Raw genomic sequence first — 27,996 nt, forward strand, 5'->3', positions numbered from 1 at the left:
GGGCCTGCCCGGCCTCGGGGTGTTTGGGGAGGAGGCGTGGGGGGGCGGTGAGCATCCTGCCTCTCCACTCTGCTCCCCTGCAGCCCTCACCCCGTGTCTACATTTCCCTCCACAGAGCAACTCCGGCAGCACCTGCTGCTCAGCGCCCCAGCCTGCACCGCCCTGCCCGCTGCGACAGGGCAGCCGAGGCTGCCTCCACGGGCCGAACCCGCAGGAGCCCTCTCTGCTTTCCCTCTTGCTGGCAGCACACCGCCTGCCTTTCTCCTCCCAGCGTTGACCTCTGACCCCGTCTTGGCTCCACCCTCGACTTTTCTCTTGCTTCCCTAGCTGCTCCGTCTTGATTGCCTGGATTGCCCCTAGCCTGCAGGCGTCTCCTCTTCCGATTCCGTTCATGCCCTGGCCTCAGTGACAATCCAAGTGCTGACACCCATCTTCAGCTCCGCCTCTTCCTCATTCCTGAGGGGCGCTTCCATCTGGACACCCTGCAGATACTCGCCTACCACCTCTGCAAGCTACCTCCCTCACTGCCTGGTGCCAGCACCCCCAGTCCCTCAACCCAGGATCCTCACAATCAGGTTTGGCTCCTCCCTCACCCCCGCAGCTGATCACCAAGTTCTCACTCACTCTCAGATCCCATCCTTTCCTTTTTATTTATTTAGTTTTTTTTTCTTTAATGATTTATCTACTTGAAAGGCAGAGTTTGGAGGGAGACAGGGAGAGGGAGGGAGACAGGGAGAGGGACAGAGTCAAGAGACAGAGAGAAAGACTGTCAGTTTGCTGGTTCACTCCCCAAATGGTCACAATGGCCAGGGCTGGGCCAGGCGGAAGCCAGGAGCTACATCTGGGTCTCCCATGTGGGTGCAGGGGACCAAGCACCTGGGCCATCCTCTGCTACTTTCCCAGGCACAGTAGCAGGGAGCTGGATCTGAAGTGGAGCGGCTGGGATATGAACTGGCATCCACATGGGATGCTGGCAGCTTCACCCACTGTGCTCTAACACCAGCCCCAGTCCTTTCTCCTGAACACACCGCTCCCTCCCTCATCCTCACCACCATCGCAAGCCAGGGGCCAGAGGCTTCTGTCTGTGGCCTCAGCTTCTACCTCCCTGGAGACCTGTGTCCGCTGGGACCAGCGTCCTGTCAACCATGGCAGAACTGATCGCGTTGTGTCAACATTTAGATCCCCTCCAGGGGTGCCGCTCGCCGTTTGGATCAAGTCTAATCCCTCCCACCAGGATGAGAATGCAGCGTCCCTGTCTCACCCGTCTCACCTGAGCACCTGCACGTTCCGGCCCCGCCCCCTGCCTGGTGCACCTGCTACTTATCCTAGGGCCTCAGCTGCAATCTCTCGTCCTAGGAAAGACTTCTTCTGCCACCGCTGCCTCAGGTGCAGGAGCTGGGGCTTGGCCCGCAGAGACCCTGGTGCCTGTCGTGGGGTCAGGAGCAGGGACAGCGTCTTTAGTGCGTGCCACCTCCTCCATCTCCTTGGCCCACCTCGATGTGTACTTCTCAGGCGGGTGAAGACTGGCCTCACGCAGAGGACACGCCGGAGGGGCTGGTGGGAGCGAGGGTGGCCAGGCCAGGCCAGGGCTGGCTGGGAAGCCACCGAGGGCCTCAGTCTGACCGGGGGACTGCAGCAGCCATTACGGTGAAATCAGCTGACCCCACGTGCCAATCTGGGAACCTGACCTCAAAGAGGGTGAGGCTCTGTGGTGTGAGCTGGGGTATGGGCAGGCCCCGTGCGTTGCACGAGAAGCACTAGCAAGTGCACCCCCAGGGGCGCCTGGCTCTTCCTGCTTCCCCAAGTTCAGTGGTGAACGTCCCATTGCTTCCCTCTCCCTGCAGGCTCCCTTTGCTCCCTACACCACTGCCCATCTCCCGTGCGTCCTCACGGGCCCCAAGGGTGGACTTTCCTTGGCATGATGCTGGCTGAGGGGTGGCCGCAGGCACTCGAAACAAAGACCTCTGCAGGCAGCGGGGTCTGCCACACGCTGGGTGGGCCCCTGGGCAACGGGCGCCTGTGTGACCAGGCTCCCAGAAGCCTCCATGTGCCAAGGCTGCACTTCAGCGAGGCGGCACCAGCCAGCTGTGCAGGCAGGCGGCTCCTGGCGAGCACCATGTGGGGCGGCTGTGTCCGCAGATCTGAACCCCAGGCCGCAAGAACATCCCCGAGCCTCGCCGTGAAGGGGCAACGTGGGGGTAACCATGGACGGTGTTGGTGGGCGGCGACGGCTGCTGAGGGGCGGGGCTCTCACCCAGAGTCTGAGCGGCTCCTGCACCAGCCCCAGACATCACCCTTCACTGTCCTCAGATTCTGCATTGGGGACGCTTCTGGGTTTTCAGCCCATAACCAGCAGCGCTTTGAACACCGTTCAGGCGAGGTCCCTGGGCCTGCCCGACTCATCCCTGTTGGTTTAGCTCCCAGAGTATACAGCTGGGGCCGCTCTTTAAAAGGCCTCTGTATACACTGCCAGCTGCCCTGGAGAGGGGTTTCCACTTCTCCGTCAGCGTGGGGACCATGCTTGTTCCAGCAGTTTCATCAAAACTGGGCATTTGAACTTAAAACATCCCTGCGGGCGGAGTGGGCACTTAGCAGTGTGGGAGACACCACCTGGGACCACGTATCTGCGTGCCTGGGTTTGAGTCCAGGCTCCATTCCTGATTCCAGTTTCCTGCCGATGCAGACCTTGGGAGGCAAGAGGTGAGGGTTCAAGTTCTTGGATCCCTGCCACCATTGTGGGAGACCCACATGGAGTTCCTGCCTCCTGGCTTGGGCCTTGCCTTGGCCTCAGCCCTTGTGGGCATTTGGGGAGTGAACCAGTGTCTAGAAGATCTGTCCCTCAAATAGAAAAAAAAAAAAAAAACCCAAATGGTTGTGCAGGTGTCCTTGGCCTCAGACCCTGCGGCTCCCCAGGGCCTCTGGCGTGCGAGCCACGCGGCAGCTGTCAGAGATCACGTCTGAGTCTCGCCTGGAGGCTTGGCGCTGCTGCATCTGCACCCCTGTCCACGGGGGGGGGGGGGGGGGGCCGCGGCACCCGCTCCCAGAGTCACAGGACTTCAGGAAGACAACCCAGGAGGCCTTGGGAGACCATGCCCCTCACAGATGGATGCCTGCCTGTCCCCTTTCTCCCGGGCCGTCAGATGCTGCCTCCCCTCAATCCCCTTGCCGGTGAGACTGCTCAGGTGGTCCCGCCCTCCTCTCCCTGCTCAGCACTTGCAGACCCGAGGCCTCCCCTGCGCACGCCATGGCCCCCGGGAGCCACGGGCCTCCCCTGCGCACGCCATGGCCCCCGGGAGCCACGGGCCTCCCCTGCGCACGCCATGGCCCCCGGGAGCCACGGGCCTCCCCTGCGCACGCCATGGCCCCCGGGAGCCACGGGCCTCCCCTGCGCACGCCATGGCCCCCGGGAGCCACGGGCCTCCCCTGCGCACGCCATGGCCCCCGGGAGCCACGGGCCTCCCGCAGCCGTCTGCAGAACGGCGAAGGGCTGTGGCTGATCCCCTGGTGCGTGCGCTACCGTGTCTCAGAGTTTGCTTTTAGGAAGGGCCTTCCTTGAGCGCGTTTTGGAGGAAAACACACTTTACACGGCTGCCGCGCCCTCCAGCTGCATTTCAGCATGCATTTCTGAAAGCTAAATTTGAAAAGTCAAACAAAAGAAGGCCCTTTAAAGACGTGTCTTTAGGGGCCGCCGCTGCGGTACAGCATCTTAAGCACGGCTTGCGTGGGTCCCGGCTGCTCTGCTTCCCATCCAGCTCCCTGCTGAGGCCCGGGAAAGCAGTAGAAGATGGCCCAAGTCCTTGGGCCCTGCACCCGTGTGGGAGACCTGGAGGAAGCTCCTGGCTCCTGGCTCAGCCCAGCTCAGCCCTGGCCGTTGTGGCCATGTGGGGAGTGTACTAGCAGATGGAAGATGGATCAATCTCTCTCTCTCATTTTGCATTTCAAATAAAGAAATAAATCTTAAAAAAAAAAAAAAAAAGGTACCTGAGGACACTTAAGGATAAACACTGCCCCACCCGGAGGACAGCCTTCCTGGCTCTGTCTCAGAGACAGCCCCTCCCCTCCCTCCCATCTGGAACAGCCCTGGCTGGTGCCTCATTTCCCACTTGGAGAGAGGCCTCACACCCACCGGGCCAGCTCCTTCTCACTCTCTCTTCCAATCTGTCAGAAATGGAACAGCCCAATCGGCACTTCCAGGACAGCACCGACGTCTCCCCTGCCGGGGACCGCTAACAGTCTCCCTCTGCCTCTGAGCGGGGACCGGAGGAGCCTCAGTCAGCCCAACACCTGCTCGTGTCCCCCAGGCGTCCACGAGTCTCCTTCCCCAGGGCTGGCTGAGCCACCAGTGCTACAGCTCCCACAGGAAGTCTGCTTGGCGTGGTCCCCCACCCCTGCGCTGTGCCCAGATGTGCGGGCGCTGGGCTTGTGTCTCGGCCACCGGGCTTCAGGCCCTAGGATGGCCGTGACCGACCACGTGGCACGCATCTGACTCGTAGGCAGCACCCAGGCTGGTACCTGTGCCTTGCCTCTTGTTGGAACTGGATTTCCTTCTCTTCCAAACACTGCCTTAACAACACGTGACTGGGGGTGGGTGGTCAGCTCAGCTCAGCAGCTAGGATACTGCCTGCAATGCCTGCATCTGTGTCAGAGCCCGGGTTCAAGTCCCCTCTCAGCTTCCCATTCCCACTTCCCATTAATGCACATTCTGGGAGGCAACAGAATGGCTCGAGTCCCTGGGGGCTCTGCCACCGCCTGGGCGCCCTGGAGCGAGTTCCAGGCTTCTTGGCTTTGGAGTGGCCCAGTCCCAGCTGTTGCACGTATCTGGGGAGTGACCCAGCAAATGGCTGATCGCTGTCCGTCTCTCTCTCCCTGCCTTGCAAGTACAATGAGAATAAATAAAACCAAAGAAGAACCGATGGGGAGTGATCTACTGAAGGCAAACTTTTCCAGGCTTGGAGTTAGAGATGCAGAGAAGTCCCTACCCTCGAGGATATGAGTAAGAAATTTTCTCAAGAAGATATTATCGCAACAGAAAGCAGGAGACAAAGCCGTGTTACTCCAAGGCAGGGAGCAGTCACTATGAATTAATTCTGTCAGCCCAAATGCTTTACACTGTGTCACAAACTGAAGACTAACAGAAAGGAGAAAGATGTCAGTTGAAGGCAAAACCCACACGCACGGTTTTGAAATTAAAAAACAAAACAAAACAAAACCCAGAAGTCACTGGGCAGGAATGAATCAATTACACCCTATTTTATGGAAAAGGCAAACAAACAACCGGAAGTTGATTAAGCAAAAGGTCACGCCCACATAAGGCACGGGGCGCGGGGTGTGCGGGGTGCGCGGGGTGCCCCCCTGGGACGGCTGCTGCCCCCGTGGGACTCAGGGCACCAGCGCCGTCAGCGAGGCCTCGGTGGGATGAGCGCTGTGGCAGACAAAAATCCAAAACGGTTCAGTCCTTCAGAGCCACGAAGCTGTGTCTGCCCCCGTCGCCGTGGCCCAACCGGCGGCCGGTCCCCAGGCCGCACTTACTCTGGGTGTCGCAGTCCACACAGTGGGAGTTCCCGCGGATGTTCCGGATCGACTGCAGGGCCATGGCTTCACTCTGGCTGGTGAGTCGGGACTGGGTACAGGGAGAGAGAGAGACAGACGCAAGAGATGAGGCCGGATCAACAGACAGAGAGGGCTACGGTGCGGCGCGCGCACGCGGGGTGACGGCGTTTTCCGACTGAGGTCTTCAGCAAGCAGCCTCACTGAGCGAGGACCCGCTGTGCACGCCCGGGCTTGTCGGCTGAGGGGACTCGGGCAGAAGCGGGCACAGAGGGGAGCTCTGGGTCCTCTGTGGGTGCACGGGAGACCAGCAGGCACCTGAGGGCTCTGGTCACGGCGCTGTCACCGCCACACCCCTGCCCGGGACGAGGACTGAAGAGCAGGGAGGAAGCGATCTGGTGACGCGCCGCGCCAGGAGCGCCATTTCACATCTGAACAGACCTCGGCTGGTTCAGCAACAAAGTCAGCGCCAGAGCAGGGGCCGGGGGAGGGGGAGGAGAGCTGGGGGCTGTCACTCTTAAATTACACCCTCTTTAGAAGAGATTCAAGAAACTACGCTGGGGCCGGCATGGTGGCGTAGCGGGTAAAGTCGCTGTCAGCAGCGCCGGCATCCCATATGGGTGCTGGTTCGAGACCTGGCTGCTCCATTTCCCACCCAGCTCTCTGCTATGGTCTAGGAAAGCAGCAGAAGATGGCCCAGGTCCTTGGGCCCCTGCACCCACACGGGAGACCCAGAAGAAGCTCCTGGCTCCTGGCTTTGGACTGGCTCAGCTCTGGCCCTTGAGGCCAACTGGGGAGTGAACCAGTAGATGGAAGACCTCTTTCTCTCTCTCTGTAACTCCGACTTTCAAATAAACAAATAAATCTTAAAAAAAGAAAAAAAGAAGACATGCACACTTATTGCAGCCGCTTTAGAAACACGGAGAGTGAAGTGAACCTAGGGACGTATGACCTATGGACTGACCATCGACTGACCATCATGGTGCAGCGTGAGTGACACTCAGCCCTCTCTCCTGTGGGCACACAGGCACTTCCCACAGGCTGATGTGACACGGCGTTGGGACCTCTCGGATGTCAGTGTTTTAAATGGGGGCAGAGTACCCCACCCACGGACGACTCCTCTACCAGGTTCTCTGACAGACGTTTCTGTTTCACAGACAGGGCTATAGAGTGTGCTCAGTGCTAAACCCACACACGTATTCATGGTCATTTACCAAGGATGAGCTCCTGGACGCAGACGTGCTACGTAAAAGGGTGTGAATCGTTTTCAGGCTTTTGTTTATTAAATAGACATCTAATATTAAGGTCTAAGTGAAAACAGATATCAGAGGACAGTTATAATAAGCTTCATTTCTGTGTAAGAGTTCTTTGTAAGCTGAACTATCTTATGTCAAGTTATCTGATGTGCAACAATTTATTACTTAATTATATAATAATGGATTATAACTTATTAATTACGGTTTCCTAATTAGCATCATGGCATTCCTGAGATTTTAATCCGTTTGGATTTTTGTCCACCTATTCAAAACATGTTTAACTTTGTATACAGGTATCCAGAGAGCATACGTGTGCACACAGAGGGACATGCTGGTCTCTGCCCCAGTGCACCAGGGTAATTTCTGTGGTTTGCTGGCCAGCTGACTGGTCGGTTCATGTGTCCACGTCCACTCCAAACTACCTCCGGCAGCTGAGACACTGCACAGATCACTCTCAACTGAGCCTTTAGACTCTCACGCCTGTCAGCAGGTGCGCACAGTAGGCAGGGCTAAGAGTCTGCCTTCTCCCAGGGCGCCCTCCTGGAGAACACACCGGGAGCACAGTGGAAGGCCGGAATTTGCACCTGCCCCAGGTGTACGCCACCCACTCTCACAGGGGAACTGCTGGGACGGGCTGGCCAATGTGGGAGACAGGAGGCCGTGATTGTCACAGACCCAGATCCACCAGGAGAGAGGACACCCTTTTCCCTGTAGAACTGAGGGTCGCCTTTGTGTGCCCAGTGACACTGGCTCCGGCCTCCTGTTCCGAAAGGAAATCTGCAGGTTTGGGGACGGCACACGGCCTTGAGGCCCAAGGACAAGGGGACCCAGGGCTCCCTGGAGGGCAGCATCTCAGGAGCCACGTCTGGCTGCACGTGGACGTGACCCAGTGAGCTCCAGCGCTCAGAACGAAGGCAGTGGCTGGCTCTCTCTACCTTGGGTATAAAACATCCTTAAAAAAGGGAAGCAAATTACATTATAATAATAATGAGTGTGGTCTGGTTTACCCTGGTTAAAAAGGGTAATAAAATAAGACACTCTGTCTTTCTGAGAGACAGACTCCCTTCTTAATGACAAAGCTGAACATAAATCATGGGCAGGCATTTCTTTAAATGGTTACAAACGCGGCTGCAGGCTGGCAGGCAAGGTCCTTTCTCTCTGTTTCCAGCTGATCATAGTCTGAAAAATCGAAATGCTCTCTTAGAGTCAAAAATGTCCCAGCAAAGGGCTTTAAAAAATCCCATCATTAGAATCAAGAAACTCAAGGAACCCTTGATGGGAAAAATGAATTTTGAATAAAGGATACTGCTGGGCAGCAGCCTAGCAAATGCAGTTTAAAATCTTTTTTTTTTTTTTTTCCCCCGTGGCTAAACAACTGCAGAAGGGTTGTCTGTAATTATTGAAGCAAACACACACTGGCCTTTACCAGCAGCTCAGAAAACAGAAATCCATCTTTCTCTTCCTTCCCATCTCCAACAAGAGGCAGCTCCCAGCTTGAGGTGGATTTGCATCTGGGGCATGCGTGGGGGCGGAACGTCGCTCTTCCGGTCTGCATCTCTTTATCTGGGTACATTCCACCCGAAACCGAAATACAGGTGCATGCAGGAGCCCCACGAGTCCATCCCCTGTGACACAAGGCCAGTTCCGTCCCTCTGCAACTCACTGGGAGGGTAAGGATGCAGTTCGGCCACCGTGCCACACAGACCGGCCGGGCCTGGAGACTGGTGCTTGGCCACAGAGGGTCTTCAGCCTTCCACAGACTCTGCCGACACTCTGCCCTCCAGGGGCCTGGCCCTGCGTCCCACTGGGGCCTTACCTTATTCCTGCTGCTCTCGCAGGACTGGAGGCTGGCTAGGATCTGGCTCTCGATGGCTTGGACCCACGCGTCCCGCTCTTCGTACGTGGTGGCCTCAAAGTGCCACGTCTGCCCCGTGAGCGACACGATGATGAACTCGAAGTTCTCCTCTTGCTCTGAAACACAGGGTGGGGGACCAGAGTTCAGCTCGCGTGAGGCAGCCACCCCCCTGCACGTCCCCCGTCACCGCAGTGCTTTTCAGCACACGCAGCCCAGGACAGCGGGGCCGCGGCCATCTGAATCCACACACCTGTGCACACTCCGTGCTCTGTGGCTGCAGCTGGCCGTGGCAGGGACACGGGGACATGGCAGCCAGATGTGATGCTGGTGTCTCTGTGCTGGGCACAGATCAAGAGACTCAGGGAAGGGGCTGGCATTGTGGAGAAGCGGGTTAAAGGCCACCGAGGCACCGGACCCCATATGGGAGTGCCAGTTCGAGTCTTGGCGGCTCTGCCTCTGACCCGGCTCCCTGCTTATTCACCTGGGAAATGGCCCAAGTAGCTGGGCCTTTGTCACCCACGTAGAAGACCTGGACAGAGCTCCTTCCTGGCTTCTGCCTTTGGGTTGCACCAGCCCCGATCATTGCGCCCATTTGGGGAATGAGCCAGTGGGTGGAAGCTCTCTCTGTCTCTGTGTCTCCCTCTCTCTCTCTGTAACTCTACCTTTCAAATAAATAAATAGGTATATTGAGAGAGAGAGAGAGAGAGAGAGAGAGACTCAGGGAAATGGTGCTGTCACTTGCTGCTGGCCTCAGGTCTGTGGGGGTGACAGTCAAGTTAGCACTGCTGGTCTGGGGCTGCAGCTTGTGTTCTGCATGCGCATCTGTGCGCGCAGCCGCACACGCGCCATGTCCAGGGAATGTGTGATGTTCTGTTCTTCTAAGAGCAAGCGGGAAAAGATTTCACTGCCACGTGTTCAGGGTGATGCACGCGTGGACCGCGGGGGCCCTGGAAGGGCCGTCCGTGCCTTGCACGCTGTGGCGGGGCGGCTGTCTGGATCGGGAAGTGAGGGACGCGGTAGCGTCCACACCACGGGACACGTGACTCAGCCTAAGTCCCTGCACTCGGCCAGCACCTTCTCTGCCCAGCGAGCAAGTGCGTGCCGGGGCTTCCGCAAGGTCATGGAAATAAATGCATGTTGTGAAGAAACTATATGTGCATTCCAAAAATAAATGTATTTTTGTGCATGCAAACAAACATCTTTTAATTCTGTGTTTTTTTCCCAAGCACTTCTTGAAGTCCCCTTGTGGCAATGCCAACAGACGCAGGGCCGTGTCCACGAGGGCTCCACGAACATGCCAGCCTTGGCCCTTATTCCTAGCCTCAGCCAGGGGGAGGGATGCTCCCGCTCACACAGAGCAGAACTAGGTACACACAGCACCCCCACGCTGGGGCTTTAGACGAAGATCTTGTGTGATGGGCGGCTTCTCCACGCTGGCCCGGGGGCCCGCGGACTTGCAATCACCTGGTGAGCAGTCCTAACAAAGGCAGCTGGGTTTAGTGCTGTGGCCCCCTGGGATAGGCCGCCACTGGGGTGCGGGCAGCCCAGACCCAAGTGTGGGCTTGAGTCCTGGCTGCCTTATTCAGACTCAGCTCCCTGCTGACGGCCTGGGGAGGCAGCGAAGATGGCCCAAGTGCTTGGGTCCCTGCCACCCACGTGGGAGACCTGCATCGAGATCCTGGCTCTTGGCTTCCGTCTGGCCCTGGGCATTTAGGCGGTGACCAGCAGGTGGAAGATCTCTCTCTCCCTCCCTGTCTCTGTCACTGTGCCTGTCACATCAATCAATCAATCAATCTTTAACGATAATGGTGATGGTCTACCTGCCTGCCCAGCATTTCACCCGTTTGCTGTCTCAGCCATCCACACGCTGGGTTCGGCGGGCTCACACCTCACGTGCGATCCTCTGACCCTCACGCTCTGAGCTCCTCTGCTGCAGCTCTGGGTGAGCCTGGGCCTGGGCCGGCTCCCCAAGGCCCTGCCTCACCAGCTGCCCGAAGCAGGAGAGAGCTGGCCACTCGGGCCGCCTGCCTCCAGCCACGCTTTCCTCCTCCCCTCAGTCTCAGGAGGCACGCAGCCCCCCTCTGGTGGCCGAGACCCCTTCCTGCTGACGCCAAGGGACAGCACCCGGGAACGGTATGCTCGCTGCTCCCGTAAATGAGCACCACTGGTCCCCGCAGCGGCCAGGCAGTGCCGCTTCCTGTGAAGTCTTTCCACGTCTTGCAACAACGGGCTGGCTCCCGTGGGCGCACAATCAGCTGCTTCAGGCTGAATCACCCCTCAACCTGCGGGGCTTGCTCCGAGCAGCACCTAGGGTGGGGCGGGCAGGAAGGCACCGCAAGCCCAGGGCTTCTCCTGAGAGCACTCCGCCTCGGGGCACCTGCCCAGAGGGCCTGTGGCCTCTAGCAGCCTCCCTGGGGCCTGTGACTCCCTGACTGTGACCAGCGGCTGTGCTGAGGGCCAGGGCTAGGCCCTGCAGCCCCCGGCTCTGGCCCATGAGCCCTCCAAGGGCATCTGTGCTGATGCAGACTCCACGATTTAAACCCTGTGGCTCTACAGGAGAAGAGAGAGAGAGAGAGAGGCAAAGACAGAGACACACACGTTCCCTGCCTCACGCCCTGCACCCCTATGGGACTCGGCCAGCAAGGAGACCTTTGCCAGCTGAGGCCCCAGACTTGGACCAGGAGCCAAGACAGACCCCTTTGCTCTAGAAAGTGGGTCTGCCTTGGGTATTTCATTACAGTGACGGAGAGCTGGCGAATGCAGCGAGAACGCTCCCCTCTCTGAACCCGGTTAGTTGCTGACTGCTGAAGGGCTGCAAACCAGAGTCCAGAAAGCCAGAGATTCGTCAAGGAGTCTCCCTCCCGTGTACAGAGCTCCTCAGCGCAGAGAACAGACAATCCCTGTGTGTGTGCACAGGCAGCGCGCTCTGCCTGCCTGGGACAGGAGACGGGGGAGGGAGGCCAGGGGTGCCCACAGGAAGACCTGGACACTCGGGGCTTGTTGGGCCCTTTCATCGAAAAACACAATCCCCGTGACTTTTAAATAGGTTTCCCCATGACTGACTTGCAATTACACCTGGCAATCAGGGGCCGGGCCACTGCACCTGCAGATTTTTAAGGTCTGGCTCCTTGATCCCTGGGCTTTCAAGTCTTAATTCCAGGAATCACAACCCCTTCCACTGAGGATTCTTGCAAGGCAGTGCAACAGCTGTCCCAGTGACCTGGTGGTCAGGCGGGAAAGAAGCGTGCCATTCACAAGGAGACCACGGGGGAGTCTAGGGGATTCCTGGACGGGACCGGCGCTCAGTCGCTGGGAGATTCCCTGAGCGAGCTCCCCCATCTTTTAAATCTGTGCACTTCGAATACACACAGAACAGTTCCCTCCGACCAGGATCTGCTGGGTCTTCTAAAATTCACAACCGTCAGCTTTCCAGTTAAATTTCTGCACAAACCAGCCTGCTCTCCTGTTCCACCTTCTCCAGAGTCATGCACAAGCCCTACTCACCCACACCTGCGGGGAGCTTCTTGGGGAAGAAAAGCTTATTTCAGCTTGCAGTCTGCAGGTGACGGCTGAGGAGTGGGTGGCCCCAGAGCCTGGTGGACGCTTGCCACGGTGGGGAGGGAGGAGGGAGCCCGTGGAAAGCCAGGAGGCAGAGAGAGAGAGCTGTAGAACTTGAACTCAAGCGATCAATCCTCTCTGAGGCCAAGCGCCAGGGATCTGAAGACCTCCCACCTCTCAGACGCCATTGATCATGAAGACAACAGCGCCTACACATCTTACACGGGGGCTGGCATTATGGCACAGTGCGTGAAGCTGCCACCTGCAACCCTGGCATCCCATATGGGCGCCGGCTCAAGTCCTGGCTGCTCCATTTCCAATCCAGCTCCCCACCAATGGGCTGGGAAAGCAGTGGAAGATGGCCCAAGTGCCTGAGCCCCTGCTGCTCATGTGGGAGACCTGGAAGAAGCTCCTGGCTCCTGGCTTGGGCCTAGCCCAGCCCCAGCTATTGCAGCCATCTGGGGAGTGAGTCAGCAGATGGAAGATCTCTCTGTCTCTTCTTCTCTTGCTGTAACTCTCACTTTCAAATAAACAAATAATTTTTTTTTTTAAATAAGCATCTTGCTTGAGTGCTATTCCCAACACAACACGCTGCGTTCATGACAACTACAGACAAAGGGCTGCTCCTGCTGGACACGGACGCAGAGCTCGGTTGCTGGCTCCTGCTGGACACGGATGCAGCGCTCGGTCCCTGGCTGCTCCAGAGGGAGGACTTCAGAGCAGGATGGACAAACCCAGTGACAGAAACAGGTCACATATGACTGGGAAGTCAGGTCTGGGGGAACGTTTGCTTTACCAGCTGCAAATACGAAAAGGCTGAGTGGCTGCAGTGAACGGCAGGCCCAAAGTGAACCAACGCAGCGCACGAGGCTGTCGGTGACAGCGCAGCTGCGAGTGCGCCGCCCTCCTCTTCCTGCAAGGTCCCTTCTGCGGTGCTTCCCTACTCTTGGTGGAGGTCACCAAGCAGCCCCAGGGGAGTGCAATGCCAAGCGGCACTCCTGGGGCCTCCTGAGTTCTGTCTGATGGAGGAGAGGGTGACACCTGTGCCGGGGGCCCTGGGGAGTCAACCCAAGGACAGGAAAAGCGGTGGAGACCTGAGAGGCAGGCAATCCTAGCCCTTCAATCATCTGCTGCTGGCACTGCTGGGCTCGGCTCCTCTGGGGTTTCAATCCCTGGTGGGAGGGAACTCAGCATCTCCAGGATGGTCGGCAGGGCCCCTTCCACTCTGAGAGCTATGAGAGCGAGCAAGACAGTCCTCAACTCCTTCATCCGCCCAGGCAGCTCGGAGCAGCCTCAGGAAATCCCACGGTGAGGGTCCCAAGGCTGGCTCCGGGCTCTGAAAGACGGATGCTGCCATCAATTAGCAATGTCTGCCTGAGGGCACGGCGGGGTGCATGGGGCGTGCCTGCCATCTCCCTGCCAGTCAGGGCTCCTCCTTCTCCTCCGTGGCTCCGCTTCACGTGGCCTTGAGTGAAGACTCGCTCCTAGTTCCTGCACCTGCCCACTCCCTCACCCTTTCTAGGGACTCACTCCCTCCTCCAAGGTTTAGACAACAGAAGTGGACAATTCTTCAGTCTTTATCTCCAGTCTCAAAATCCAACAATTCATGCATTTTTAACTGTCTACGGACATTGCCAAGTGTTCCATCTGCACACCACATTTCATATGCACGGAAGAGGTTTCCTTTCACTTTCACGTGCTCCTCTGTGGCCTCTCTGTTTCTGTTCACGGGTCAACCCTATTCCTGCTTTTGCCTTCTCAAACCTGCTGGGATCCAGCCTGCTGCTTCCCCACTGCCACCTAATGGGTCACGGCTCTGCTTGGCAACAGCCCCCGGATCCACACTTAACCCTGGATTTCCCTCTCTGGCCCAGCCCCAACCCTTCCCAGAGCCTCCTGCGGGGCACACGTCCGCTATCAGCCCCTCCAGCACTCCTCCTCTGCCTCTGGGGCTTAGCTCTCCCTTCCAGCCCAGTTGTCATGCAATACGGCAGCCCACAAAACGGCGCAGTCCGCAAGTGTGCCCCTACTGTTCCCAAGATCAACCTGCGAACTGCATGTACGAAACACCTGCGAGCGTGGGGGCTCCTCTAGGCCAAACACCTTTGGGAACCCGACAGCTAAGTCAGGATCAGAAGGGAAAGACAACTCTAAGAGCTGTGTGCCCAGCAGTCCTCCAAGGAAAGGGGTGGGTGGTGCTGTCCGGGTCTGCAGTGCCGTTGGCTCCTAGATCTTCCCACGGACAACGATCAAACATGCATGATTTCCAAACCAGACACAGACACAAAGAGGACAGAGAGTGAGACCCAGAGGAAACCAGAGACACCAGAAAACAGCTCAAGGAGACTTGAACTGGCAGTCTGACATGGGACGGGGGGATTGCCGAGTGGCAGCTTAACCTGTTGTGCCCCAAGAGATGACAACAGTGACGATGACTTCTTTATTAAAGAAAATTATTTATTTATTTGAAAGGCAGAGTTACAGGGAGGGAGAGAGGAAGAGAGGGAGAGAGGGAGAGAGAGATATTCCATCTGCTGGTTCACTCCCTAAATGGCCACAATGGCTGGGGCTGGGTCTGGCTGAAGCCAGGAGCCAGGAGCTTCTTCTGGGTCTCTCCCATGGGTGGCAGAGGGCCCACGGACTTGGAACCTCTTCCAATTCTTTTCCATTTGCATTAGCAGGAAGCTAAATTGGAAGTGGAGCAGCTGGGACTCGAACCAGCACCCATATGGGATGCCAGCATTGCAGGCAGTAGCTTAACCCCCTGTGTCACAGCGTCAGCTGACAGACTTCTTCAGGGCACCAGCCAGGGGCAGGCGCTGAGCCTACAGATGCTGGGTAAGATGCCTGTGTCCCACACTGGAGTGAGTGCCTGAGCCCTCGCTTTGCCTCCTGACTCCGGCTTCTCACGTGTGTGGACCCTGGGAGGCAGCAGCAACAGCTCAAGTAACTGGGGTCCTCCACCCGCGTGGGGACCTGGATGGCGTTCTGGGCTCCTGACTTCCGCCTGGCCCAGCCGTGGCTGCTAAGGGCATCTGGGGAGTGAAGCAGGCGATGGAACTTCTCTTTGTGTTGGTGTCTCTCTGCTCCTTGAATGAATGCATGAATGAATGATGTTCAAATCCACAAGGCAAGGGGGAAAAATAGCCTCAAGAGAAAATAATGTCAGTCAAGAACTGAGACCCAGGAAAACTCCTTTCGAGAAAAAGAGTAGGACAAAACAAAAAAAAACCCAGAAAAGCACAGTACCAGTTGAGGTTTGCTACGGCGGTTACTGAGGCGCACCTCGGGAAGATTCTGGAAGGAAGGTGGGGGCGAGAAATGAAGTGACAGATACGCGGAGGGTCTCCTTAAGACTGACGCCAAACACTACTGACGACGTAGTGCGGCAGGCAGAGGTGCTGGAGAGTGGGGCGGGGGTGCACACACGGGAGTGCAGACGGCCCCCTGACGACGCAGTGCGCAGGCACAGGTGCTACAGAGCGGGGCGGGGGGGGGGGTGCGCACACGGGGGTGGAGACGGCCCCCTGACGACTCAGTGCGCAGGCACAGGTGCTAGAGAGCGGGGGCGGGGGGAGGGGTGCGCACACAGGGGCCTTGCGAGGTGAGAACTGACCCCACACTCTGGCGCAGCAGGTCTGTGTGGGAAACCAGACAAGCAGCAGAGTGTGCAGTTCCCCAACCCGCAGAGGAGAGAGGGAAAGAAGGGCGACTCCACCTTCCTGGCCCACCTTCTGCAGGGAACGCCCCGACTCTGGGCGCAGTGAAGCGATCCCCACGCCAGGGCAGAGTGAGCAGAGGCGGTCCTCTGAGCACCCGGCGACAGGACGCTGGGGACAAGGACGCTCATTGTAACGGCTCTCACTCAACCATGCCGGCCGGCGCAGGGACACAAAGCAAAGGCACGAAAGATCTAAGGACCGGAGCGGAAGAAAATCCCGTGAAACCGCTCCTCACGGGCGACACCAGGGTGCGTCAGAGGTTCCCGGAAGATGCAATTAAAAGGTGAGTTTATTTTGGTGTAGAAAAGACTGAAATCCATGCACATATTGGGGCTTCGAAAAATTCATAGAAACATGTGTTACGAAAGAACTGCGCATGGGTTTCAACATTTTTTTTTGCACCAAAATAAAGCCAGCTTTTATTCCATTTTCCAGGACCTTATGAAGTACCCTTAATAGTCAGGATAAAGCATGCAATTAAATTTCTACATTCACCTTACACCTTGTCTGTTTACTAACTGCTATAATTATTTCTGTTAAAGTCATATTTCTTTACTTATTTTCATGTTATCTGAAAGGCAGATATATATATATATATATATATATAGAGTGAAATCTATCTACTGCTTCATCCCCCAAGTGCCTGCAAGAGCTGGGGTTGGGCCAAGCTGAAGCCAGGAGCCCACAACACCATCAGGTCTCCCAAGAAGCCACGTCTACGGCCCACCAGGGTGAGCACTGGCAGGAAGCTGGGTCGGAGGCAGAGCAGCCGGGACTTGAACCAGGCTCTTGGGATTGCAGGTGTTCAAGCAGCAAGTCAGTGATTACGCCAACCCCTCCTCTGCTGTTCCCGTTTCCACTGACTTATGCACAGGTTATCTGGGGCTTCCTACGAAGACAGATAAGCTGCTTTTGGTGGCAAAATTTTGAAATGATACTTGTTTTCCTCCATCTGGGAGGGAGGGAGGGCTCCAAAGTCCATGAATTCCTAACTGACTCCCTAAAAATAACAACAGCGGGGATCCCTCGGCACCTGCAGTCCTCAGGCAATGGATGACAGACTCCGAGAGTGGCCTGGGCAGGGTTCAGGAGCCGAGACCCCGGCTCCACTGGCCCATCCAGGATGCTCTAAAACCTCCCACAGTGCTCAAGAGGTTTTGGATTTCAGATTTCACAGGGATGCTCAACCAGTAGAGTTTACGAGAATATTCCGAAATCCGAAACCCCTCTGGTCCCACGCACTTCAGGCAGGATGGCCAAAGCTGTACGACGAGACACCAGTAAGGCCCGGGAGGAGAAAGAGCAGACAGAGGCTGGACGCCCCGCGACCCAGGCGGAGGTCAGCAGCTTCGGAAGCAACGTACAGGCTGCAAAGGCCGGAACGACCCTGGAAGGCGTCAAATCCTGATGGCGTAAACTGCGAGCGCCAAGACCACTTTCTCTTAGCGCAGGGTGGGGAACCCTTTCTCTGTCAAGGGCTGGCTTGCATATTTGTAATGTCATTTGCGGGCCATACAGAACTGTCAACTTACTGATCTGCCTGCTGGAGACGTATCGAGGGCCGAGTCCCGCTGGTGGCTGCCTCGGCAGGGCCACACCAAAATGATCCCGTGGGCCTTGCAAGCCCAGGGGCCAGATGTTCCCCGCCCCTGAGTCTCGAGTGACGACTGTGCATCCATTTGGAAAGGCACAAAATCACAGCCATGACGAAGAACCAGACGCGGATGGGAATCAGTCCACGGCACCCACAGCGCTGCGACACGCCAAGGGCAACAGGCGGCGTTGTAATCACGAGGCCATCGCGTGTGGTCTGCGTGATGCAGAGAAAGGCCAGGTCTTTCGGCCTGAGCAGCGGCTCTACACAGCGAAACACGGACCCACTGTTCTCTGGGGGTCTTTGCCTGTCTTAATTGAAAACACTGGGGCTGGTCTGGGAGAGGCAAGAGAAGACGACCCCTTCGGTCCTGGCCATCGCTCCCAGTGGAGAGGCAGTGGCGCTGCTGTCCCTGACGCCGCCTTTCCCAGGAGGGCTACCCTGATGGGGCCGAGGGCTGAACTGTGATGCAGGAGCTTGGCTGCCTGCAGGAGTTGGGGAGGAAGGAGGTGGGTTCTGGGTGTTTCGGTGCAGATGGGGAGGAGGGAGGGGCAACAGGGGCTTTTCTACTGCTCTCTTTCTGGGGAGGGGGCATCAGACTCCAGGCCTCTGACTGGTCAGCCTGTGAGTGGGCTGGTCCATTGGCGCTGGGCCAGGGTGCACCGGCTCTTGCCGGCCTCCATCAGTTCTGGTAGGGGGCGCACAACCCAAGAGTCCTCCTCCAGGTTTTCCCACCTGAGTCGGGACCACACAGCCTGGTCTCCTCCTGCCCGGGGTCTGTCAGGACCTCTGCTTTAGCCCCGTCTTGGGGAGGGAACTGTGTGCCGTCAGGGCCCTCCCTGGGGACAGGCAAGTGAGCTGCTCATTAGCGAGCAGAGCCGGCTCTACCTGCCGGTCCCACGGGTGCGTACCCAAGGTAACTCATCCCTCCTTGTCCCCCAGCCCCCTCTCAACCGGGTTTCTGTCCACTGCCTGAGCCAGTGGCGACAAGCCCATCCTGGAGGCGCCCCTGGGTGCTGCCTTGCTCAGCTTCTGGGGCCCACACCCAGGAAACCTCGCTGTTTTACCCCCGCTGAAAGCTGGGTAGCGCTGCAGTGACACTTACACTCGCCAGGAGACGGGGGACAGACTTTTGCACCCAATTATTTTCCCCTTCCTCCGGGTGGACCCAGCAAGTATGCGCTCCTCTGAGTTCCCGCCAACGCCGCGGCCTTCCTCAGACCCACCCAGGCTCCAGCTCCCGGAGTGACACTGCGGTGATGTTTCAGTTACCGGCAACGAGTGACAAATGACGAAGCCATGGCGGGCAGTGTGAGGTCGTCCGTCAGGAGGCCAGGCCTGAGCGATGCTCATCTCCGTCAGGACGAGCGCTGGGGCGGCGAGGACGCGCGGTGCCTGTGTCACCCCGTGAGCAGTGTCACACCACCGACACGGACCCCCTGCCGTGACAAGCGCACGGTTCAGACCCGTTCCTTCTGACAGCAGGTGCAGACAGAGGTACGCGCTGGGTGTGAGACCCCCCACCCCGACCCTGAGAGATGAAGACGTGGCCACGCCTCTAAGGCTGAAGCGAGGGACACTGTTGTCCCACCGTGCCGCGTCCCAGGGCTGAGCCGTTTAATAAAGTTTGGTGATTGGGCTCACGGGGATTTAAACGGGTTTCCGTGTTTAACGGTTAGCTGTGGAAAGGTTCACTATAATAGTATTTTAGCGCCATGAACCTGTCGAAATCAACCTGCCCAATTATCCCAAATGACATTAATAACACCGGATATTACACTAATTGCGTCCAGTTTCCATGCAGACGAGGCCCCGTGGGACTCATTTTGCCTCCTCGGGGGCCAGCAACTTGGCCATCAGACGATTTCGCAAGGAATCCCTCCTCATTACGCAAGGCCGGACTGTCAAACTTTTTTCCTCCCTTAAAGGTTAATGGGCCAATCAGTCATCAATTACTTTTGGTAGAATCCTAGCAGACAAAGGGTTAAAAGGGCTAAAAGCAGCCGAATGTTGGGGGGGGGGGGGGAGTCTCACATTTGGAAGCTGTTTTCATCAGGAGACCCCAACGGGGCTGGGGGAGGGGAGGAGAGACAGGGCTCTGCAGGGATGCAGGGAAGCGAACCCAGCTCCTGGTCCCCAACTAGGACACCAGACAGCGCTGTCACCAAGGGTGGGTGTGGCAAGCATCACGGGGCCCAGCCCATCTGCCCCTCCCTGAGTTCTGAAGGGCTGGGCGAGACTGGATCAGGACCGCAAGCTGAGAAGGGGGTGTCAGCTGCTGGGTGGTCTCGCCGGCCCTACCACCGGCTCCGTCTGAGGTTATGGGGGGCGACACCACATGCCGTCCCAGGCTCTCTGCTCATCTTCCCCAAGGCACCCGTTTCATCGATACTTCAGTGCTTGGTCTTAGCCAGCACGTAAGAGCTGAGTGGTTTAGAATTCTACTCAAGGGTGAATCTTGTGTTAATCCACACAGGATAACAGGTCAGCCCAAACACACTGTAACGATACAGTCGACTCTGATCTCAATGTTCCTCCAACTGGGGGAGGGGGGTCGATCAGTGTGGAAGGAAAACAAGCCTGCAGGATGCGGTCCAGAGTTGGGAAGAACCAAGTCCCGGGGCGGGGCAGGAGGAAGGCCTACAACCCCTCCCCAAACACACTAATGGAGAAACCATTAGTAGTAGAAAGAGCAGTCCGCAGAAACACAAGGAAACTCAGAATTTGGTAAATATCTTGGTTTAGCCGTAGAGCCCAACAGAGCTGGTGTTCAGCGGCTCAGTTCAGGACAGAGCACCAACCCTGGGAAGAGTCGGTTCCCAGAGGGACGCTCGGGGCAGGAGGGTCCTCAGGAAACACAGGGAAGGTTTCATTTCCCAGACGCCTTATACAGGGCCAGGTACAGAGACGCACAGAGGCTGTGGCCGCCAGAGCCAGGGCAGGGCCAGCACCTCCCCAAATCAGCAAAGAGTCTACGGCGAAGCTCCAGAAACACAAACCAGGGAACGCGTCCACGCCTCCCGCATTCGCTCACGTCGCAGGGACCCCGTGCGAGCTCCAGGCCCAGGCTATCGGCTTGGAAAGAGAAACCTGTCAGGTTGCTAAGCAGCAGCCAAGTATTTCCCATTAGCCACTCACTCCGCGAGGCCCTCGCTGCACCGCGACCCAGCCCTGTGCTGACTCGCTGAGCACGACGGCCAGGCGGGTCCATGGGGTTCGAGTTGTTACCCCAGCAAATCCATCTGTGTTGTGATTTATCAGCAATCAGATCAGCACGCACCAGGTACCTAGGTGTGGGGGGGTGTCCCAGGGTTCACTTCCTGTCTTCATCCATTGACCTTTAGGATGGGTTTTCCTGTCTCCGTGTTGGAGAAAGAAAAGCAAGAGGCAAGGACAGACCCAGGACTCACCCAGGCCCACACAGCCAGGCGCGGCAGGCTCCAACGTCTGGTGTTGACCTAAATTCCTACAACCAGGAATTCTCTGGAGGTAGACGGACCTGGGACTGGCAGGTTTCAAGTCTGGGGGAAAGCGCTGGAATCTGGAATCCCCTCTTACACTTTCTGGTCCAATCAGTGCTCTCGTTCTGAAAAAAGGCCCAGCATGTGCTGTTCTCTGTATGATGGGGAGAAACTGTGGGTACCTGAGTGTCGGTACTCCTGACACTGGGCAAGTCCAGCAGGGGCAAGCGGGGCCTGTGGGCCTGTGTGTCTCAGGTGTGTTCCCTCGCCGGCTCTCTCCACAGCCATGCAGGGGCACCAGGGAGGAAACAGGTGCAGAGGGCACGCCAACCTTCTCACTCAAGGTTCCGGTCGAGGCGGTGATGCGAGAGCCCACCCGACACCACCCAGGGTCTGCAAAACTCCCCATCAAATCTGACCCAAGGCTTCTGAAATCACTTGTCTGGACCTAGAACAGTCAGGGCTGAGACACAGGTTCCAGGAGGCAGCTCCGATGGTGGGGCCCTCCTCTATGGGGCCTGACAGCTGTGCGGGTCCTGGGAGACTGCTAGGGCACGTGGTGGGGACTTGCTTCTGACACTGCACGGAGTCCCTCAGGAAAGACACGCCGACACAGTCACCTCCCAGGGGTGCCGGCTATGGGCGCCTCACCGCGCTGGGCAGGCCCAGCCCTGCACACATGTAAGGCAGGGCAGCCTTCCTCTGCTGGGATGACAGCTCTCTTGCAGAGGGGTCTGGTCCAGTCCCCGGCCCCAGACAGGCATCTGCCACCTCCTCCTTCAGCCCCAAGCAGCTGCCTGCCGTTTACCGTGCACAGCTCCACGCGGCACTGACCGGGAATGCCGGCACTGTCTCCGCACTGACGTGAGTCCCCAGGGCCAATGACGGCCATTCATCAGGCTTGGGTTCTTCTTTTATAAAACGTGGAGGCTTGGGCTGGCGCTGTGGCACAGCAGGTAAAGCTGCTGCCCGCGATGCTGACATCCCATACCGGTGCCAGCTAGAGTCCCGGCTGCTCCACTTCCGATCCAGCTCCCTGCTAATGGCCTGCGAAAGCAGCGGAAGATGGCCCAAGTGCTCGAGCCCCTGTCACCCATGTGGGAGACCTGGAAGAAGCTCCTGGCTCCTGGCTTAGGCCTGGCCCAGCCCTGGCCATTGTGGCCATTTGGAGAGTGAACCAGTGGATGGAAGACCTCTCTTTCTGTCTCTCTTTCAATAAAATAAATCTCTGAAGACAGAAATGTGGAGGCACACAGCCCTCCCTCCTTAAAGGCTGCTGGGCAGGTTCCTGATGGGACGCCAGGTGCCGCCATCGGCTGTAGCTTCTGCAGACGCTGCCGCCTTCCTGAGCTCCAAGTCAGACACTGCTTCGTCCCCCCAAAGTGGAACTTGGCTTCCCCCAACCTGTGACCGGATCTTTGGCACAGCTCCCCGAGGGCGGCAGGTGCATGTCGTTCCTTCCTCCTCTGACCTGCACAGGGAAGGGGGCACCCGGGCAGGGGTGAGAGCTGCGGAGAAGGCGTGCTGTCTGTCCCCGCGCCCTCGGCAAGCTCCGTCTTCGGAGGCGTGCCCTGGAACGTGTGCCTGATATTTGCTCCACTTGCCTCAGAACGACTGGAAGGCCCAGGACCGGCCAAGCATGATGCTGGCCGGCGCAGGCTCCAGCGACTGGGCCTGTTCCCAGCTGCCCCAGGAATAGCACGGGTCTGGGCTGCTCCGTGCAGGAGACAGTGCAGAGCTCTGGCCTGGGTCCGGGGCCCGTAGCTATGCCTGCGGCCTCACGTTCTCCAGACCTGCTGCTCCCCAGCCAGGGCCTGCTGGGACCGATGGTGTCTGAGAGACCCAGCTCCATCCACGGACCAAAGCAGGGGTCTCATAGTCCTGTCTCGGGACCTTCATAAACACAGCCGGATGATGAGGTCCAATTGGGACCTCAGGCCAGTACTGACCGTGGCCAACACTCGGTGCACGCATCACCTGCGGTGCCAGTGGCCTGCTCTGAGTTTCCATTTCCTGTCTGGGAGCAGGCAGTGCGGCCCACACAATGTGCATGTGCCTAGCACCCCCAGAAATGGCCCTCTGTTCCCCAACACCTCCCTCCTTTCCCACAGGTACTGGAAACACCTTTCTGATGTCCAAAGAGAGAGCGCTCAGACTCCCTTGGAACAGTGCATCTGGGGACGCACGCGCAGCGGCCGACAGCTGCACCTGCTTCTGCATGCAGCCACGCTCCAGGCGCTGTGTGGTTCTGCCCGGGGAGAAGCTGCTGGCCACGCCCCGAGACCTCCTGCCCTGTTTTCCTCTCTGCAGTGTCCACTCTGCCACTACCACCGGTGCTGTGGGTCCTCCTCAGAAACCAAGTTACCGGGGAGTTGAACACTCCCACGGCTAGCCCGAGTCGGCACACTTTTGGCTCTTTCTGCCCCTGGAGTTGGGAGGCAGCTGCTAGCTGGTGAAGCCTAAGCCTACCGCTAACCCACCTCACAGGTTTCCAAGATCCAACCGCACAAGTCGCATTCTTGTTGGAAGACATTTAATTTTGCCAGTCTTAAAGAGTTCACTGACAGGCGACAAGGCTTCAAAAATTACTGCAACATCCTACATACCAAGCCAGGTTCTCTCTGGGTTTCAGACATAATGAGGCAGACGGACAGGCCAGTGACGACGAGAGCAGAGTTTTTGCTCGTTGTCTCGGGTTGTAGGTGTGTTTCACCTGGTTTAGTCCATGCCTGACAGCCACCTGCCCATGTCTCCCACGTGGACTCATGAGCAAACAGGGGCCTGGGCACAGATCTTGCTCTTTAAGATTTACTTTATTTATTTGAAAGATAGAGTTACAGAGTGGTAGAGAGTGGTAGAGAGAGAGAGAGAGAGAATTTTCCATCCACTGGTTCAGTCCCCAGATGGCTGCAACAGTCAGAGCTGAGCCGATCCAAAGTCAGGAGCTGGGAGCTTCCTCCACATCTCCCACGTGGGTGCAGGGGCCCAAGGACTTGCGCCAAACTCTGCTGCCTTCCCAGGTGCATCAGCAGGGAGCTGGATCGGAAGTGGAGTGGCCGGGACTCAAACGGGCGCCCCCGGGGCTTTAACCCACTGTGCCACGGCGCCGGCCCCACAGATGTCGCTGTTAATGCATTCGAGTTCACACTGCAGACACACTCGGCTTACAGAAGCCCCACTCCCTGTGTGTAACCTACCGGGCAGGGGTGCTTTGAAGACTGGACGTGGGGAAGCAGCCAAGGGGCAGGGAGCGGGCAGAGAGAGATCCACGGCTCACAGATCTTGGCCCTGCCTGGCTCTCACGACCTGGCTCCCAGGAGAGCTGCACCCAGGTTCCTCCAGGGTAGGAGCCCCCGCCCTCCTGAGACCCAGGCTGTGACTCTGCCCAGGGAATGCTGGTGCCGGTTCCGTTTGGTGCTGTTTTGAGTACCTCCGAGCACGTGACTCAGGGGAACACTTGCTCCCTTTGGCTGCGGGCACAGCTTGTCCAATTCAGTCCCCTGAGCCCTGGAAGGCCTCAGGTTGCGAATCCAGGAACCAAGTTCCCGCACAGGGCCGTTCCACAAACAGGGAGGCTGCGGCAGCATCATTCAGCTCAGCGGCTGGAAATCAGAAAGGCCTTTTGACGGTTTAGTTCACGTCATTAAATGACTTCTCCGATCCACTATTAAAGGCCGTATGAGATGAGATTGCGTGCGTTCAGATATTAATCTTAGAGGAAACCCCAAGTAAGTGAAGAATGGTCGTGCTGCTTAATCGGAAATTCACATATCTCATTCAGCACCGAATGGAATCTCACTGTGAATGAGCAGGTCCCGGACGATGGGAGGATGGGAGGATGGGGGGCGGGGCGGGGGAGGGGTCTGGTGTGCCGCCATCATTCACTCCAGGACCGCCTTCGCAGCTTCCACCACCGACCCAGGGACCCCAGATCTGCACTGCTCTTCAGCATCTGTAGACTTCGGACGGGAGCCCGAGAGCGCCGTGCGTGCGTTACTACCTGGCGGCCAGGGCAGAGGAGCCTGTACCTCTGCCGCCTGGAATCCTGAGTCTTTGGCAAGGCAGGCAGGCCGGCACGACGCTGCGGGGGACTCGCGGGCCCTCGAGAGGGAGACGCCAAACGCGAGCCCCTCCCTGGTCCCCCCAGCCCCTGAGTCTGTACACAACCACATTTGACAACACACGTTGTCGGTCAACACATCTGCTGTGACAAACCCACATCTAAACAAAAGGAAAGCGTCTTCCATAGTGGCACCGGGAAGAGAAATGACACACGTCCTGCAGACGTCAGACAGGACCCCGACAGCACTGGGGTGCACGGCTGCCCTCTGCAACGCGCAGGCACTGACGCTGACGGGACTGTCCCTCGGACCCCACTCCTGTCCCTCGGACCCCACTCCTGTCCCTCGGACTCCCACTCCTGTCCCTCGGACCCCACTCCTGTCCCTCGGACCCCACTCAATGTCCCTTGGACCCCACTCAATGTCCCTCGGACCCCACTCCTGTCCCTCGGACCCCACTCCTGTCCCTCGGACTCCACTCAATGTCCCTCGGACCCCACTCAATGTCCCTAGGACCCCACTCCTGTTCCTCGGACCCCACTCAATGTCCCTCGGACCCCACTCAATGTCCCTTGGACTCCACTCAATGTCCCTCAGACTCCACTCCTGTCCCTAGGACCCCACTCCTGTCCCTCAGACTCCACTCAATGTCCCTCAGACCCCACTCCTGTCCCCACCCTCCATTCTGCTCCTGGAGCAGACACCAAACGCGCCAGGCTCCGTGGTACCTTAACAGACAACAATTTCCCCTTGAGGAGCGAAGAGGAAATTATGATTAAAAAATGGCTCTTTAGCAGGCTGTTGGGAAGGTGAGGTTTTTGTTTCGCGGGTTCATTCTTTTTCTGGCGGGGAGCAAGGCTCTCAGCGGTGAGACGGGAGCAATTGCGGGAGGGAAGGAGAGAGGACGGTGATATAAATCAGCAAAGGTTAATGACCGGGATGGGGAGAGAGGGGCTTATTTACAGAAATGGCGTGCAATTTGAAATTTACCACAGATTTAATGCCACTGCTTGGCAATCGCTAAAATCAACAGCCCAGAAAACAGTGACATTAAGAAAAATATTACAGTTATAATCATCCCCAAATAAGTCAATTAGTGTTAGGGCACAAGCTTGCCATTACTTGACCCATTTGCCTTGCATTTAAGTGAAAAAAATCTCCCCCTATTATCCCGAGATCGCTGGATTGTGACCTGTTTTGCATCGCATGTATTACACGCCGGCCTCCCTTCCGCGGGCTGGGGCCGAGGAGGGGTGGTTTTCCCTCGCCTGGCATCAAAATAATTCTGACCCCTGACATTTGTAATCATAAAAAAAAAGGCAATTTATAATTGTGTTGTTCAAATGAAGGTGGGGGGGGGATCCAATCTGCTATTATACAAAAGCAATGACGGCTGTCTTCTGTGAAAACAGCAAGGCGAGTCAATTTGTGAACTTTGGCACCACACGACCTTTAGAAACACAACAATACACTGAATCTACAAGCTACAGCAGCCCATGCAAATGGCCCGGGCCGGCGGCCTCGCGGTGGAGCCGCGGCGAGCATTATGGAGAGTGCTTCCACAAAACAAATTAAGACTGTTACTTAAATGTCACGGCACACCATTGTATTTGGCTACAGATCATTACCCCTCATACCAACACTTTTAAAAACTGTAATAACTTGGGAAATATTACATTGGGTGCCCACATGTATAAACGAAAAGGAGAAAAAAAAAAGAGGAGAAAATAGGTTTCCAAAGTAATTTAAACATCACAACTCTGCGACTGGAGGGAAAGGTCAAAATTTAAGTGAGCTGAGAGGGACATGAATGGGAAAATAAAACACACACACAGAGCGAGATGGAGGCACGGCGGGACTGAGTGTGCACACACGAGCCGGGCACATGCACCGCGGGGCCGTGGCGCTTCCGCGTCGGCACGGGGAGGGGGGGCGGAGGAGGCGTTACCTTCGGTGTTGGCGCTGCTGCTGTATATATTTCGCAGGCTACCAACACGGTTTAGTTTCCATGCTCTGCGTTTGGCTGCATCCCGAGAGCAGAGAGGGGAGAGGGGGAGAAAGAGAGAGAACAAAAAGGAAAAGAAAAAACCAATGAAAAGGGGAGAAAAGAGATGTCAAAGCAGCAGGTGACTCAGCAGCAGGTGACGTCAGTTCCCGGGGAAGCCAGGGGCACCGCGGGCCAGGGACCTCCACTCCCCTGGCCTTTAGCACGAGAACTCAGCAAGGGCGGGCGGGCAGGCGGGCGTCAGCGCCACTGGGTTTGTGCGAAAACAAAGACGTGCCCAGGCAAAGCGGTCCATGCGCCACCTCTGCAAGCCCGTGGCCACTCCAAACGGCAACCAACTGGCCCCTCTCCTCGGCGGCTGACGGCACCTTTGCAAGGAGCTGGACCCCAGCAGCCGCAAGGCCTCTGACTGGCAGAGCTCTGGGAGTAGGCCGAATCCCACGAGACCCCGGGGGGTTACCAGAGGGCAGGTGCTTGAGGCCCTGAGCTTTCACAGAACGGGGCGGTTTTATCCAGGCAGATTTTGGTCTGGACAGTCCCTCACGGCAGCAGGCCCTGGTATCGTTGAGGGACGGTGCAGGCTCCGAGTGGGGATTAAGCCCTCAGCCAAAAAGCACAGACAGCCGGCCATCCACAGAGCGGGGCTGGGGTCAGGGTGATCGCAGAACCAACCGGACATGGGCACAGGCGACCCCTGTGTGTCGTGACCAAGTGGGTAAACGGGACCCCCGGCCTCCAGACTGCCTCACGGACACCTCCTCACCCTCCCGGCAGTCAGCTCAGGGCTGCCCACGACCCCGCATGGAGGAGGCTGACCTCCTGGCCTCCCAGGGGACATCGTGTAACAACGGGAGAGTTAGACCCAGTGGCTCCTGCGGAGCAGTCTTCACGCAGACACAGCTGGACAGAGCCTCCGACGCAGGGGCCGGACGGTGGG

The 27,996-nt window shown here is 57.6% G+C and overlaps 1 protein-coding gene across 17 annotated transcripts in view; it reads right to left on the minus strand.

Annotated features, from left to right (window-relative positions):
- The window catches only part of AGAP1 (ArfGAP with GTPase domain, ankyrin repeat and PH domain 1), a 527,130-nt gene that overhangs the window by 61,365 nt on the left and 437,769 nt on the right, over nt 1–27,996 (minus strand). For 11 of the 17 annotated variants that reach the window (XM_070071490.1, XM_070071492.1, XM_070071493.1 and 8 more), the window contains 2 exons: nt 8,620–8,774; nt 5,530–5,620 (listed from right to left, as the gene is read on the minus strand). In XM_070071490.1, coding sequence (XP_069927591.1) covers nt 5,530–5,620; nt 8,620–8,774 — 246 coding nt within the window. Of the gene's footprint in view, nt 1–5,529; nt 5,621–8,619; nt 8,775–27,002; nt 27,078–27,996 lie in introns of all 17 variants that reach the window. The other 6 variants (XM_070071487.1, XM_070071488.1, XM_070071489.1 and 3 more) reach the window with 1 other exon arrangement.

Source organism: Oryctolagus cuniculus, chromosome 3 (genome assembly GCF_964237555.1).
Source record: "Oryctolagus cuniculus chromosome 3, mOryCun1.1, whole genome shotgun sequence".
NCBI classification, from domain to species: Eukaryota; Metazoa; Chordata; class Mammalia; order Lagomorpha; family Leporidae; genus Oryctolagus; species Oryctolagus cuniculus.